The following is a 13,787-nucleotide window of genomic DNA, read 5'->3' as shown; positions in this document are numbered from 1 at the left end:
GTGAGGAAGCTGCAATTAGTACTTGCTGAGCTGTAAATGCAGACTTGCAGAAGGGCAAAGGGAGAACAGCCAAGCTGCCTGCAGACCATCTCAAATGGCCAGCCGGGAGGGTTTCGTACGGTGATCACGAAACACATTCGCTATACAGTACTTATCCCCAAGGCGAAAAGCCTCGATGCAGGATTTGCTTAGGGTGTTCACGTTGCATTCAAGCTAGAGATCGTCTTTTGGGGGGTAAAGGGGGAGCCGAAGGCGGCAGAAATTTGGAAGAGGTCCCAAACTGAGCTGCACAGCGGGAGACATTGGGCACAATCCGAGGGAGGAAAGCGTGTGCCATCTAAGCAAGCTTTAGTACGGAGCAATATCCAGTTGCCGCTTCGCATTAGGGCTGCAAGAAGTTTCTATCGCTATACGATCAAGAAAATCAAAACCATCCTTAGATAATAACGTTTCCGAAAACACTAGAAAGAGTGGTCGGCCAGCCATTGGAACCCCTCGGGCAGTAGCCGTTCAAAAGCTCCCCGCGGCAAAAGCCAGCTGAGGACAGCTTTCTGCGGGAGAACGGGATCAGCCGCGTCCCCAGGAAGGCAGCCCTGAACAATCGACAGGAGAGCAACGGATCGCCTTCCAGGCCGAGGAGTTGCGGCGGTACGACGGGGCGATGCATTGCGCGTGCGTAGAGTGGCCTGGCTATTATTCTCTCCTGCTTTTTCAGCCCCCGCCCCTCCGGCTCACTGCTGCTGTGGCTTTTCCTCCGCGGGTTCCCTCTGCTGGCGGAGGCGATTGCGGGTCCGCGCGTTCCATGGCCGGCGGCGGGGTACCATGACCGACTACGGGGAGGAACAGCGCAACGAGCTGGAGGCCTTGGAGTCCATCTATCCGGACTCCTTTACAGGTAAGGCAGCAAGTGGAACTCCGCGCTGGGCGGCGCGTGGGTTCGTGGGGTGACGGTGACGGCGGCGGCGGCGGCGGCGGCGGCGGCGAGTTTCCAGCATGCGGCGCGCATTCTTTTGCCCCGCTCTTCCTGTTACAGTTCTTTCTGGACTGGTCCTTCCAACACTCCGTGAGATGATCTCCCTCTCCAAGCACTGGCCGTGTTGCAGCGTAGTGTGTTGTGAGAAGCCAGCTCGGGCTTCACTGGGTCGTGAGAAGCCAGAAAATTGGATAAAGAACCCAGCTGTTTAGAGCTCACTTGGGACTTACAGCTTTGCGAGGGACATGGGACCCGTACTCTTGTTCTCGTTTGGTGCCGTAAGGGGAGGTCTTGTCTAATCTCATTTCTTTCTTCGGCAATTTATTGGGGGGAGGGGGGCGCAATGCGTGAATAGGCTAAAGCTCTCCAACGACTTGGCTTAGGGGTGCTTGAACAGTAGACGGTACAATTCATGCACTCGGAAGTAGCCTCCTTAAAAAATTATTCCTGCCTAGGTCCTGATGCCGTCCTTCCATCCATGCTTGATTTGTTGCACTCTTTGAATGTAAAAACTGTTTATTAAAACATTTGTTATATAATCATCCTTTTGAATGTTAAGAAAAACGTTTAGAATAAAGTTTACAGTAAAGTCATAGTGAAGTCGTAACCCAAAGCACTTTAAAACACACCCACGTAAAACATAGTTACTGTATGGGGTCTACCCAAATCATGGTGGTGGTGTGGTTAAGGCAGTGGGCAGACCTTGGTTCAGGCCCACTCAGCCACAAAAACTCACTAGTTTCTGTCACTCTCTCTCAGCCCAGCCTACCTCACAGGATGGTGTTGTGGGGACTCTACGCCACCTTGAGCTCCTGAAGGAAAGGCAGTATATAAATCTAAAAAATCTAAATTAAAATGAGATCTATTGCCAGACCTGTAGTTTGTAGTGACAGAAGACATGTCCTCATCAAACTTGCTTCTGGAAGGGATCAGTACATCCTATAGTCTTATGTATCCTTTTGATTTCATGGAGAAGAATAAGCCTCTGTGACAGATAGTTATTCTGTATAACTATCTGCATAGAGAATTGGAAGAGATTTTAGAGGTCATTTAATACAGCCCCTGTTCGGTATGGGATCCATTAGTGCACCTCTGAAAGGTGACCATCCAGGCTCCTGTTTTAAGAGCTCTAGTGAAAAACTCACCATGCATCTGGCAGCCTGTTCCACAGGCTGACAGCTTGTACAGTCAGGAAGTTCCTCCTGATGTCTCAACCTCCTGCCTAGAAGTTTTACACCATTGTTTTTGCTCTTGCCCTCTAGGGCAATAGAAAATAAGTCCGCTCCATTTTTTCTGACAGCTCTTCAGCTATTTAAGATTGCTATCACGCCTCCACTCAGTCATCTGGCTAAACTTACCCAAATCCTTTCACTGTTCCTCATACAACCCTTCCCATTTTCGTGGCCTGTCATGCTCCCCAAACAAACGTTCCCAGAAAATCTGATTGGACTCGTATGCGTGAATGAAGTCAACATGTGTCGGACCTTGCAAGTCAGTAGAGTGGAGGGGGAACAGTCAGGAGTGAGAAGACATCATGTTTGGACTATCTCTCGATCCAAGGTCAACTGGCTGACCCGTTGCAGACACCTGCAAGAGACTGGCACGAACTGCGGGAAAGGGGGGCTACATACCAGAGCGAGGGAGAGGGAATCCTGTACCCATTGGGCTGTTTAGGTTAGACAAAGCACGGGAATATTCATTCGCAACTTTTTTGCCATTCTGTATTCTTCTTCCATTAAAAAGATTTCTACTGTATATGCGTATGAATTGGATTTAATGGTAATAGAGTGTTGCAGTCATCACATGGCCCTTCTGTGAAGTTACTCCAATTTGTCACTGTCCATTTTAAACTGTGATACCCAGGACTGGACACAATATTCCAAATGAGTTCTGACCAGGGCAGAGTAGAGCGGAACAATAATTTCTTATGATCTGGACTCTGTGCTCCTGTTAATGAACCCCAAGATAGCATTTGCCTTTTTAGCAGCCAATCACCCATGTTCTTTTCATATGTACTACCGCCAAGTCAGGTCTCCCCCATCCTAGACTTGTACCATATATTTTTCCTATCCAGATGTAGAACTGTACATTTCTTCTTGCTAATTTTTATCCTGTTCATTTTAGCCTATAACCCTGCCTAGACCTTTTCAGATCTTTTTCTCCTGTAAAGTATAAGCCACCCCTCCCAACTTTCTGTCATCTGCAGACTTGATAATGTATCTCTTCAAGTCATTGAATAAAATCAATACATAAAAATGTTGAACAGCACACAACCCATGACAGAGTCCTATGGCACTCTATTTGACACTTCCATCTAAGCTGAAGTGGAACCATTAATGATGGATGCAGTCATTCAACCAATTCTGAGTCCATCTAACAGAATTATCTAGCCCATATTTTATCATTTTATTAGGAGAATATTATGAGGGACTTTGGCAAAGGTTTTTCTGAGGTCCAGGGGCATTATGACTACTGGATTCCACTTATCTATTAAGCTAATAACTCTGTCAAAGAAGGAAATAAGGCTAGTTTAGCATGAACTGTTTGCCATAGACCGCTGGTGGTTCTTGCTGATGTAGCATGCCTACCCAATGCTCATAAATAGACTGTTTAATATCTCTTTGATTTTCTTACCCAGTATATATGTCAAACTGACATATATACTGGGCGAGGTCTGTACTTTCTTGGGTCTGTACAAGTCGGTACTTTCCCGGGGCCTTTTCTTCCACTTAACATGGGAATAATATTTGCAATCTTCTGGGATCTCACTTTCCTCCAGGAGTTCTCAAAGATGACTAAAGAACGGCTCTGCAATCACGTCTTCTACTTCCTTCAGCGCCCTAGATATAATTCACCTGACTTTGGAGACTTGAATTTGTTTAAAGTTCTCTCTTATCCTACAATATTCTCTTTTCCCCAGTGGCATAACAGTGACCAGTTAGGGCACCATTTTCCTTCTGAAAGAAGGCAGATGCAAAGTAGGAGTTAAGATGTTCCGCCTCCTCACCATCACTCATTATCACTTCATACTTTTATCGTTGCAATAGACCAGTACTTTTGTTGGCTTTCCTTCTAACATACCCAAAGAACCCTTGTAATTTTTGATATGTTTTTCAGAGTTCATTTTGATTTACAGACTTTTTGACAGAGTTCCTGCAGTAACTGGAGGTTATCTTGTATTCTTCTTTGGTAACATGCTTCTCCTATCGCTTCCTCTACATGTCCTGTTTTCTCTTCTTTGTTTTAGAGAACTTGCCCCTTTAGATTTTTCTTCTTGTTGGGATTGTTACTGTATCTTCAGCACCTCTTTTTGTATGATTTCCCATCCATCCTGAGTATTTTTCTCCTTCAGAATTAGAAAAGATTGGATCTGACCTACCTACCTTCTGAGCTCATCAAAATCCACTCCTCTAAAGTCCAGTATGCAAGTCTGATCCTTCTGAATCCCATCTTCTCTGAATGTCACAAATATGAGGACAACATGATCACTTTCCCCCAAGGTGCCAGTTCATCTTCACTTTGACCAACTCCTTTCTGTTGGAGGATTGATCCAAGATAGCAGTCTCCATGTTGTCTCTTCCACCTTCTGACAAAGGAAGTTGTCCACACAAAGGACAATAATTTGTTGGACATCTGACTCTTGGCAGAGTCTGATGCCTAACAGATGTCAGATAATTGAAATCCTCCATTTTCGTATTCAGGATTTGCCATTTTTTTGTTGTACAGGTAGTCCTTGCTTAACAACCATTCATTCAGCGACCATTCAAAATAACGGTAGTGCTGAATGAATGGTAGTTATGCCTGGTCCCCAAAGTTATGGCTGTTGCCCTCATGGTCACGTGATCAAGAATTGGGCACTTGGCAGCCTGCCTGACTTATTTATTTATTTTCTATCCTGTCTTTATTAATTTTATAAATAACTCAAGGTGGCGAACATACCTAATACTCCTTCCTCCTCCTATTTTCCCCACAACAACAACCCTGTGAGGTGGGTTGGGCTGAGAGAGAGGGACTGGCCCAAGGTCACCCAGCCGGCTTTCATGCCTAAGGCGGGACTAGAACTCTCAGTCTCCTGGTTTCTAGCCCGTTGCCTCAACCACTAGGCCAACTGCAGGGTGTGTTTCAGCAACCCCCACCCACATATCTCCCCCCATCTTTGCCCTTCTGGCTGCCCTGCGCTCTGCTGGGCCTGCTGCCTTGCCACCTACAGCTGACGTTCGCAGTCTTCCTCCTCCTGCTGCTGATGAGGCATGCCTGGCCTGGCCCTTTGTGAGGCAGCTGCTGGCAGCACCAGGCCTTCTTCCCAAGGTTGCACATGGCCTTGTCCAAATCACATGTGGCCTTATCACAAGGCTTTCAAATTGGACAAGGGCCGCAAGGTAGACCAGACTAAGAAACCAATGCCATGTAGGTCGTTACTACTTTTATTGTGACAGCTATAGTAACAGAATCTTGCAAGTCTGAATACATTTCCCCGTCCCTCTCTTTATCCCTATGTGAACCAGGGAGGGGCTTGTCTGAGATGTTTTTTCAAGTTACTTTCTTGATCTGGGCTCAGGCCCCTTTAATATGATGTTCCCTTGGTAGCGGCTCTTCCTCCTGTCCTCCAAGGCCATTCACTCTGCCCTCTATAACACTCCTTCTTTCTGTTTTCCCTACTACAACAGTTCTGTGAGATAGGTTGGGTTGAGAGACAGTGACCAGCTCAGTGTCACCCAGTGAGTTTCTGGGGTTTAGGATGGAGTAAAACCTAGTCTGGACCTTGCTTAATGACTGTAATTGGGACACTAAGCGACACAGTCGTAAAGTGCGACATCACATGACCACACCACTTAGCAACAGCAGTTCTGGCAATCCCCAGTTACTGTTGTTAAGCAACTCACCGCAGGTCATTAAGCAAGAACCTCACGTGACCCTGACTTTCTGCTGGCTTCCCCATTGACCTTGCTTGTGGGAAGCTGGCAGGGAAGGTCGCAAATCCTGATAATGTAACCATGGGATGCTGTGATGGTTGGAAATGTGGGCCATTTGCTGAGCACCCAGATCATAAACATGTGACTGTGGGGGCACTGCGGTGGCTGGAACTTAGAGGAACGGTCATAAGTACCACTTGTTCAGCACTGTCATAAGTTTGAACGGTCAATGAACAATGTTCAGTAACTGAGGACCACCTGTAGATTCAGTGGCCAAATTGGCCTCTTCTAATTCTATGATTGTATGAGCAGAATAGCATGAAATGAGACTTCCATTCTGCTGTCAGAAATTACACAGCACGTGTGTCATGCTTTCAAATATCAAATTGCCTCACAAAGGTATTCATCTCCATATTTCAGTTTAAGGAGTTGAGGATGAGATCATATATTTCCTGACAATGCTATGTTCTAATAGCTTTCTGTTGTATACTTTGACTGAACTAGTTAAAAAGAGTGGTGTGATATCGTGGTGTAGTCACGATACCAACCACAGGTTTTAGCAAAATCTGGATTCGGCCTACAGTGTGCAGGATGAATTTGGTGTCCACATATATCTATGGCTTACTGATCCTGTGGCATCAAGCTGTGAATATCCCCTCCCATCCAGAGGCTGTCAACCTCATAATCCATTGTGGACTTCTCAAGCTCTTGGTTCATCTAATAAGTGTTGTCTGTACAGCTAGTAGCCCTCCATTTTGCATGTAAAGCATGTGATCCAGCACTTCATTCTTTAGAGGGTACAGGCTCTATAGATTTGACTTCAGGCTGCAGTGACTGAAGGCATAAATTATCTTTTAAAAAAAAAAAATGTCTATGCAGGATGAATCTGGGGTCCATACATATCTATAGCTTACTGATCTAGTCCTATCAAGCTATGTATATCCCCTCTCATCCAGAGGCTATCAGGATCCTCATAATCTGATGTGGACTTTGGAATGTGGAATCCGATGTGGAGGATTCCACATTCCAAAGTGGAATTCCAAACTCAGCCAGATTTACCTATCAAATTATTTCAAGTGAAGAACAGCATTTCAGCAGCTCTTTAACTGTTAGGACTAAACAAATTTACGTGCCAAATTTGCAGTGGTATTCTTTAAAAAAAGCCATATGAGAAATACATTTTCTTGTCTGTTCTTTTCTTCAACAGTGTTATCAGAAAATCCAACAAGTTTCACTATCACTGTGACATCTGAAGCAGGAGAAAATGATGAAAGTAAGTTGAATGCGTCTCAATGTTTATATGGGAAAAAAACCTCTCAGAGAGAACAATTTTGTACAAATAATTGAAAGTAAGAGCAGATTATTTCAGTATGGAACAGTGACAGGCTTGGAAATCTGTGATGTTCATATTGAAGTATGTCTGCAGAAATCTAGGAGGAAATCCTTATTTGGACATAAGCCAGTGGATTGCTTTGGGCAAGTTGCTGTTCTGGAGGGGTTTCAGTGGAGCTTTCCAGTAAAGTGAAGATGAGGGTCTGGCCAAGTTCCATGTTGCCTTCATACGTGAGTCAATTGATCAAGGAGCCTGGGATTCTTGGTACAACACATGAGAAATGTTACCTGAATATAGTGAAGATAACTTCACCATATTTTCAAAGCACAGATTATAAAGTTCAATGTGTACTTATAAGTAGAAAACAAATCACTTGTTGGAATGCAAGTGTGCATTGTTTATGAATTAAAGCTGACACATATACCTGGAGGCCAAGGGATATGTTAGATTTGTCCATCTAGAGTGGAGAGAAAAGTGTCCTCCAAGGGAGAGGTCCAATCCAAAACTCTCCAGGCCTTCCCTGAAGTCAGAGTTGGGAAAAGAGGCATTTCATAAACATGCTGGGGAGTAGATCTAGGATCTCTTCCTCTTCTGTTCACCCCACATCTCTATGAACTTTAAAAGTTCAATAAAAGTGATTTTCAAAACCTTGAAAGGTGTAGAAATCATTACGCCTTCTCATCTGCTCTGTGCCAGCATGAATCCAACAGTGTTTGGAGTGAAGTGGATTGCTTGCCTTCTGGTCTTCCCACAAGCAATGGTAGTATTCTCGTGTAAATGGTCAATATTAGTAATTTCAGTTGAACATTTGAACTACTGCTTTCTGTTGCACTACAGCTGTTCAGACGACCCTCAAATTCACCTATTCAGAAAACTATCCAGATGAAGTCCCATTATATGAATTGCTTTCACATGAGAATCTTGAGAATAATGATATTACAGACATATTAAAACTACTGCAGGAACAGGTAAGAAATATTCAGAGCAAATTGGATTTTCTTGATGACTGTAGTTCTCAAGAAGCAGTTCAACTATTATTCATTGTGTAAAAATACATGTGCCTTGCATACAGGAAGATAAAACTGTGACAAAACTGCTATGATTGAGTTTTCCAAGTTCAAGGTTAATGGGTTTTGCAGATAATACAAATGAATGTAAATATTTTATAATTTATTTTACAAAGCTGTAACCCAGCTGGTATTAGCCGAGAGAGAAATTAGGACATCTTCTTACAGAAGGTACAAGTGAATATAAAATCTTGAAACAGATAAGTTTGCATTGAAGGGCTGAAAAAAAATTCTATGGCAGCCCAACACATCCATTTTTAAAATTCCTTTTGCAAAATTACTTGCTACTATGAAACTCATATGAATGCAAAATGAAAATTTTTGTTGGTGATAGGGTCTGTTATGACATATGGTTCTGACATATGGTTCTGAATTGTGTTTTAAAGACATTCTTACCACACTTCCTTTATTTTTTGTGTAACAAAAATGTGATTTTGTTTCCAGCTAAGTTCTTTCCAAGTGAAGCTATTATCTTTTTGTATTTCAGGCAGAGGAGAATCTAGGCATGGTAATGATCTTCACACTGGTGTCAGCTGTGCAAGAAAAATTGAATGAAATAGTAGATCAGATAAAAACTAGAAGAGAAGCAGAAAAGAAACAGAAGGAAAAAGAGGCAGAGGAGGCAGAAAAGGTGATAAAAATTCATCAACACATTGTTATAAATGCTAACAGGTAGAGAAAGAAAAAGTAGCATTTAAGATATTAAAGTCTGTTCCCTGATTTTTTTACCAGTGTTCCCTGTATCACCTAACTTGTGATGCAGGGGACACTGGAGTGCAAGAGTGATAATTGGTGGTTCTCTGCACAGCTTTCTAGAAAGATAGACAGACAGGCTTCTCATCCAAAATCACGTGAAGTTATTCAGTATAAACCTATGGGTTGTGCTTTGTTGTTCCATGCTCAGAAGCCATTAAGATTCAACATGGCTACAAATACTGTTAAAATAGACAAAATAAGTCAGCTGAAATCAAGCTGGGTAACATTATGGTGGTTAGAGGAACGTTGTTTTAGTCTTACTCAGAATCACATGATTAGGCTGTAGGTCTAGTTCTAGGGCACTTGCCAGCTGGATAAATTTAGTATTTGCTGAAGTGTAGTGGTTAAAGGCAGCAGGCTAGAATCGTGGAGACCGTGAGTTCTAGTCCCTCCTTAGGCACGAAGCCAGCTGGGTGACTCTCTCTCAGCCCTAGGAAGCAGGCAGTGGCAAACCACTTCCAGAAAACCTTGCCAAGAAAACTGCAGGGGCTATCTAGGCAGTTATCAGGAGTCAAGACTGATTTGAAGGTGCATGCGCACACGTGCGCACACGCACAAATAAATGAAAAATAAATAGTCATATTTGATCAGTTAGGGAAAAATTTGAAATACTAAAAAAAGACTGCTGGGTTGGGAAATGAAAATGCAAAGTAGAAGAGAAGCCTATAGTATTTTCACCTGTTCACAATTACTGTCCCACAGGATACGATGTTACGAATTCAGCTTCATGTTTCTCACCTGCTCTCTGCAAAGAATGCAGGACCGTGTGTGTGTGTGTGTGTGTGTGTGTGTGTGTATTCACACACACAGTATACACGTATATTCTCACACACACACACACACACACAGAGTATATGCACATGCGCATACAAATACATGCATGTTTCTGTTAAACAGAATATTGGTACATAAAAAGAAAAGACAAGTGAGCCTTGAGCTTCTCTTTAAGCTAACCTTAATGCCCTTAGCAGAGGTCAGGAAGGATTTACTCTGTTGGTTTATAGCTGCTGAATGATGGTCTTCTGGCTTCTTCACCTCTTTTAAATTGGCTTGTTAACATAGTGTGACAAATAAGGCCTACTATAACCTCATGGTCTGTATGTGAAATCTTGGATCGGGTTAATTAGGTAATCCCTATCTATATAGAAGTGCGTGTGTGTAATGAATAAGAATATACTTGATAGGACAATGTAATGATATAATGTCCTATTCATTTATGAAGAGGACTACAGTTGCTTTCAGCCTTGGATTTTCTTTTGTTGTGTTATTTATTTTGAAGTATATAGCCCATATGATGATGATGACGATGGTGGCGGCTTTAAATGCCACTTCCTGCTTCCCATTAAAGAATCTCAAAGTAGTTGTTGTCACTTCTCTGCTTCAGAACAGGGTCAACTTGACAGTTCTGGCTGGGATTATACTTGCCTCTGTTGTCTGTTTATGTGAGAATAATCTCACATAATCATTAATGGATGTTTGATACATTAGAACTGGAAATAAACTAGCTGGTGACATTATTAGGCTGCTGTGATCCTTTGTTGCATTTTTCAGAACTTTATCTTATTTTTCTCCATTTGTGTAGCAATGTTTTCATGGCACCCCTGTCACTATTGAAAACTTTCTACGTTGGAAGGCAAATTTTGACTTGGAGCTCTTAGAGATTAAAAGAAAAAAGATGAAAGAAGAAGAACAGTGTGGCAAAAATAAATTAACAGGTAGGATATAATAGTCGTTCTTTTGTAAGCCATGTGCCTGGCCTTGGATGTGCTGGAGGATTTTTTCATTTGATACATAAAATTCACACAAGCCATATCAAATTGGTTGGTCATGCAGCGCTGGGTGGTAGGACGTAGTAGTGTTCAAGGAAGCAGTCCGAATTATCTACAGAAATGCAGACATCTCACAGTTCTTTAGATCCAGGCTTTGACATTGATAAATGTTTGAATATATACTTTTATTGAAGATGCTAAGAAATGTTGCAGTACTAAACTGCATGCTTGAATTTTACATGTTGCAAAAATCACTCACCCTAGTTCTGTAGGAGGTAAGGATTATCAAGTTTAGTAGGGGCCTTCTCCTATAGAAGCATTGTAATTTCCAAATTACAGCTTTCAAGTGACCTAGGATTCTGTCTAAGTTTATGACTGTATTAAACACAGAAAGAAAACTTAATTTTCTCTAATATAGTGTGCAAGAAAAAGAGATTGGGGTGGAGGGAGTGGAGAGTGGGAAAGGTTTATGCACATAATGGTTGTATTTGCATGTCCAAATCTAGACCAAGCCCAGATTGTAGTTAAGAGTGGGGCCTTAAGTGTAATTTGTTACGTTTCTTTTAAGTTAATTCATTTTAACCATGGCTCCCCATATCATCAGGAACTGGCAATTACCTAGTCATCCCTCTTCAGACTTCAAAAAGTACTGAAGATCTTGGTATTTGAGCTCCATTTTCACTCTTCTTCTCCACCATGGGCTCACCCCCAGAGTTGTAACCTAAAGTATACATATCATCATACTAGTATCCAAATCAACTTAATTCTTCTATTTCTTAATAGGAAAGCAGCTGTTTGAGACAGATCATAACCTTGATACATCTGATATTCAGTTCTTAGAAGATGGTAACCTTCTATTATTTCTACTTTTATTGCTTTAAATTGTAAGTTTTAGTGGTAAAAATTATTTGCCACTAAATGTACTGGTATCTACATTTAGCAATTGGCTAACTTATGCCTCCAGTGCTAATACAGAGGACTAAGCTATTTATATACTTTTGGAAATAAGCAGTTACTTCTGGTTCAGTGGTAATGTGAGGTCTGGGAAATATCCATGTAAACAGAATATATTCTTGCATCTATATCTCCCATCTTAATGTGATGAGCCTCTAGCTGAAAGGACAAAGCTAACTAAGCAAGCAAGTCTGCCTGTATGGAAATAAAATGGCAAGTACCAGCTGAAATGAAATAAGTTTAAGCTTAAAATGAGAATGTGTCTGAAAAACACCATATGCACTATTTTGGGCTGCTTGTATTAGAAGCAAAATTCGGGTCTTGATAATTTAAACAGCTTTAACGTCTGAAATATTCCTTGTGTTTTTTAGGATTCCATTCTGTTGATATCTCATGCAATTTTTTAAAAAATGTTTTGCTTGAAGGCAAACAACTTCCAAAAATCTTGCCAAGAAAACTGCAGGGACTAGTCCAGGCAGTTGCCAGGAGTCAGGACTGACTCAAAGGCATACACACAGAAAAACCTTTCACATTACACCCATATCTCTTACATGTCCAGTTGTATGCATGTTTCCTCCAAAGTAAACCTCAGGCTTCATAATAAAAGGGACAAGATTAACTCAGCAGATATGGTAAACAGAAGACAGAAGGTGTCACTGCTGTTCCACTGTAATCTTTTCTTCTTTGTAGAGAGATGTACATCATTGATCCTGTGTGATTAACTTAGACTCAAACTATATGCTGTGCTTATATCAAATCCGTTTCCCAAAATGCTTTTTCAGCTGAAGAGACTTCTCAGAGGATCCACAGCATAAGCAGTTGGAAAAGCAACTTCAGGAATGCAATGGAGTTTTCCTCTGCCTCTACAGTTTCACTCTATTTTTTGGCTTGCAGAAAGCTGTACTCCTTTTTTTAAAATAATAATAATAATCATCTTAATTTTTATTTTACTAATTCAAATTGATGTAGTATCTCTCCTTACCCTCAGAGCCATGCTATATGGGTCCCGTATTACATGCCCTCTGAATTTATGACATGTCACGTGAAAGAACTCCATACAAACTCTCTCCCATTTGCATGAGTTAATTGTCTGGGTAGATACCATTCACCGTCTGGTTTCTTCCTTCTTTGGAAATTGTGGGCCCTTTGGGTGCTGGATCAGTTTTTAGCAAAGGCTGCTGAGTGCTCATTACAAATGTCCAGTTGGAATTCATCTTTCCTCTATATAAAATGTCAGCTTCATTTTCCTTTTTTCCCTTTCCCAGCTGGAAACAGTGTGGAAGTAGATGAATCGTTGTTCCAGGAAATGGATGACTTGGAGTTGGAGGATGATGAGGAAGATCCAGACTACAACCCTGTTCATCTAGACAGTGACTAGATCTGGGATTACTCTACTAGCTATTTTGATCCACAGGTTTGGACACTTGTACCCAGAAACATGCACACATGATTTGGATCTCTTTTTCTTCAAAGAAGAGGGTGAAGTATTTTAATATCAGGAGACTTCTTTTCTGGTGGCTTTCAGCCCAGGTAATAAACAGACTTTAACATTTGAGATTTGTGTCTCTTGCGTATTCTTGAAGAAAATGGGCTTTCTGGAAAAGCAGAAAACACTCTTCTCAAATTAATTACAATGTGCTCCTAAGGGCTTGGATTAAGACAGATGCTTTGGTGCATTTTTTCCTTTGATTCTAAATCACAGTAGTTGATTGTAGGAGGAACAGTTCTGAAGAGAAACTGACTTTCGTCTGTTTTGTTTGGAGCATACAATTCTTGACATTGCCCTGAAGATTGCAGAACTATGGTAGGGTGCTTATTTTAGAAGAATGAGATCTACAGCTTCCCAAAAGAATGATAGCTTTGGTCTGTTGCTGTAATCTTAAAAATGTAACAAGATATCTGTGACAATCACTATTGATGCTACTAAACACAGTTTTCTCCTAAAGCAGTCTGGCTGATGTCCAAGGGCTGTATATCCCTCAAACCTGCCAAGTTTACTGTCAACAACGTAAAAAGGTTAAC

The 13,787-nt window shown here is 41.7% G+C and overlaps 1 protein-coding gene across 1 annotated transcript; it reads left to right on the top strand.

Moving 5' to 3' along the window:
• The first annotated feature begins 694 nt into the window (after window positions 1–694).
• On the top strand, window positions 695–13,320 carry RWDD1 (RWD domain containing 1). The gene is made up of 7 exons (XM_063310824.1): window positions 695–895; window positions 7,094–7,159; window positions 8,057–8,187; window positions 8,774–8,917; window positions 10,625–10,757; window positions 11,595–11,657; window positions 13,031–13,320. Exons 1-7 carry the CDS (start codon window positions 823–825, stop codon window positions 13,141–13,143), a joined length of 723 nt encoding a protein of 240 aa, XP_063166894.1. The 5' UTR covers window positions 695–822; the 3' UTR covers window positions 13,144–13,320.
• The last annotated feature ends 467 nt before the right edge of the window (window positions 13,321–13,787 follow it).

This window comes from Candoia aspera, chromosome 1 (assembly GCF_035149785.1).
Source record: "Candoia aspera isolate rCanAsp1 chromosome 1, rCanAsp1.hap2, whole genome shotgun sequence".
In the NCBI taxonomy this organism is placed as follows: Eukaryota; Metazoa; Chordata; class Lepidosauria; order Squamata; family Boidae; genus Candoia; species Candoia aspera.
This window is presented reverse-complemented; position numbering and strand designations above follow the sequence as displayed.

Excerpts from the sequence above, each read along its gene's own strand:
- RWDD1 (XM_063310824.1), top strand. The coding sequence starts at position 823 with ATGACCGACTACGGGGAGGAACAGCGCAACGAGCTGGAGGCCTTGGAG. Across the intron at positions 896-7,093 it reads CTATCCGGACTCCTTTACAG|TGTTATCAGAAAATCCAACA; the intron begins GTAAGGCAGCAA and ends TTTCTTCAACAG. Across the intron at positions 8,188-8,773 it reads TAAAACTACTGCAGGAACAG|GCAGAGGAGAATCTAGGCAT; the intron begins GTAAGAAATATT and ends TTTGTATTTCAG.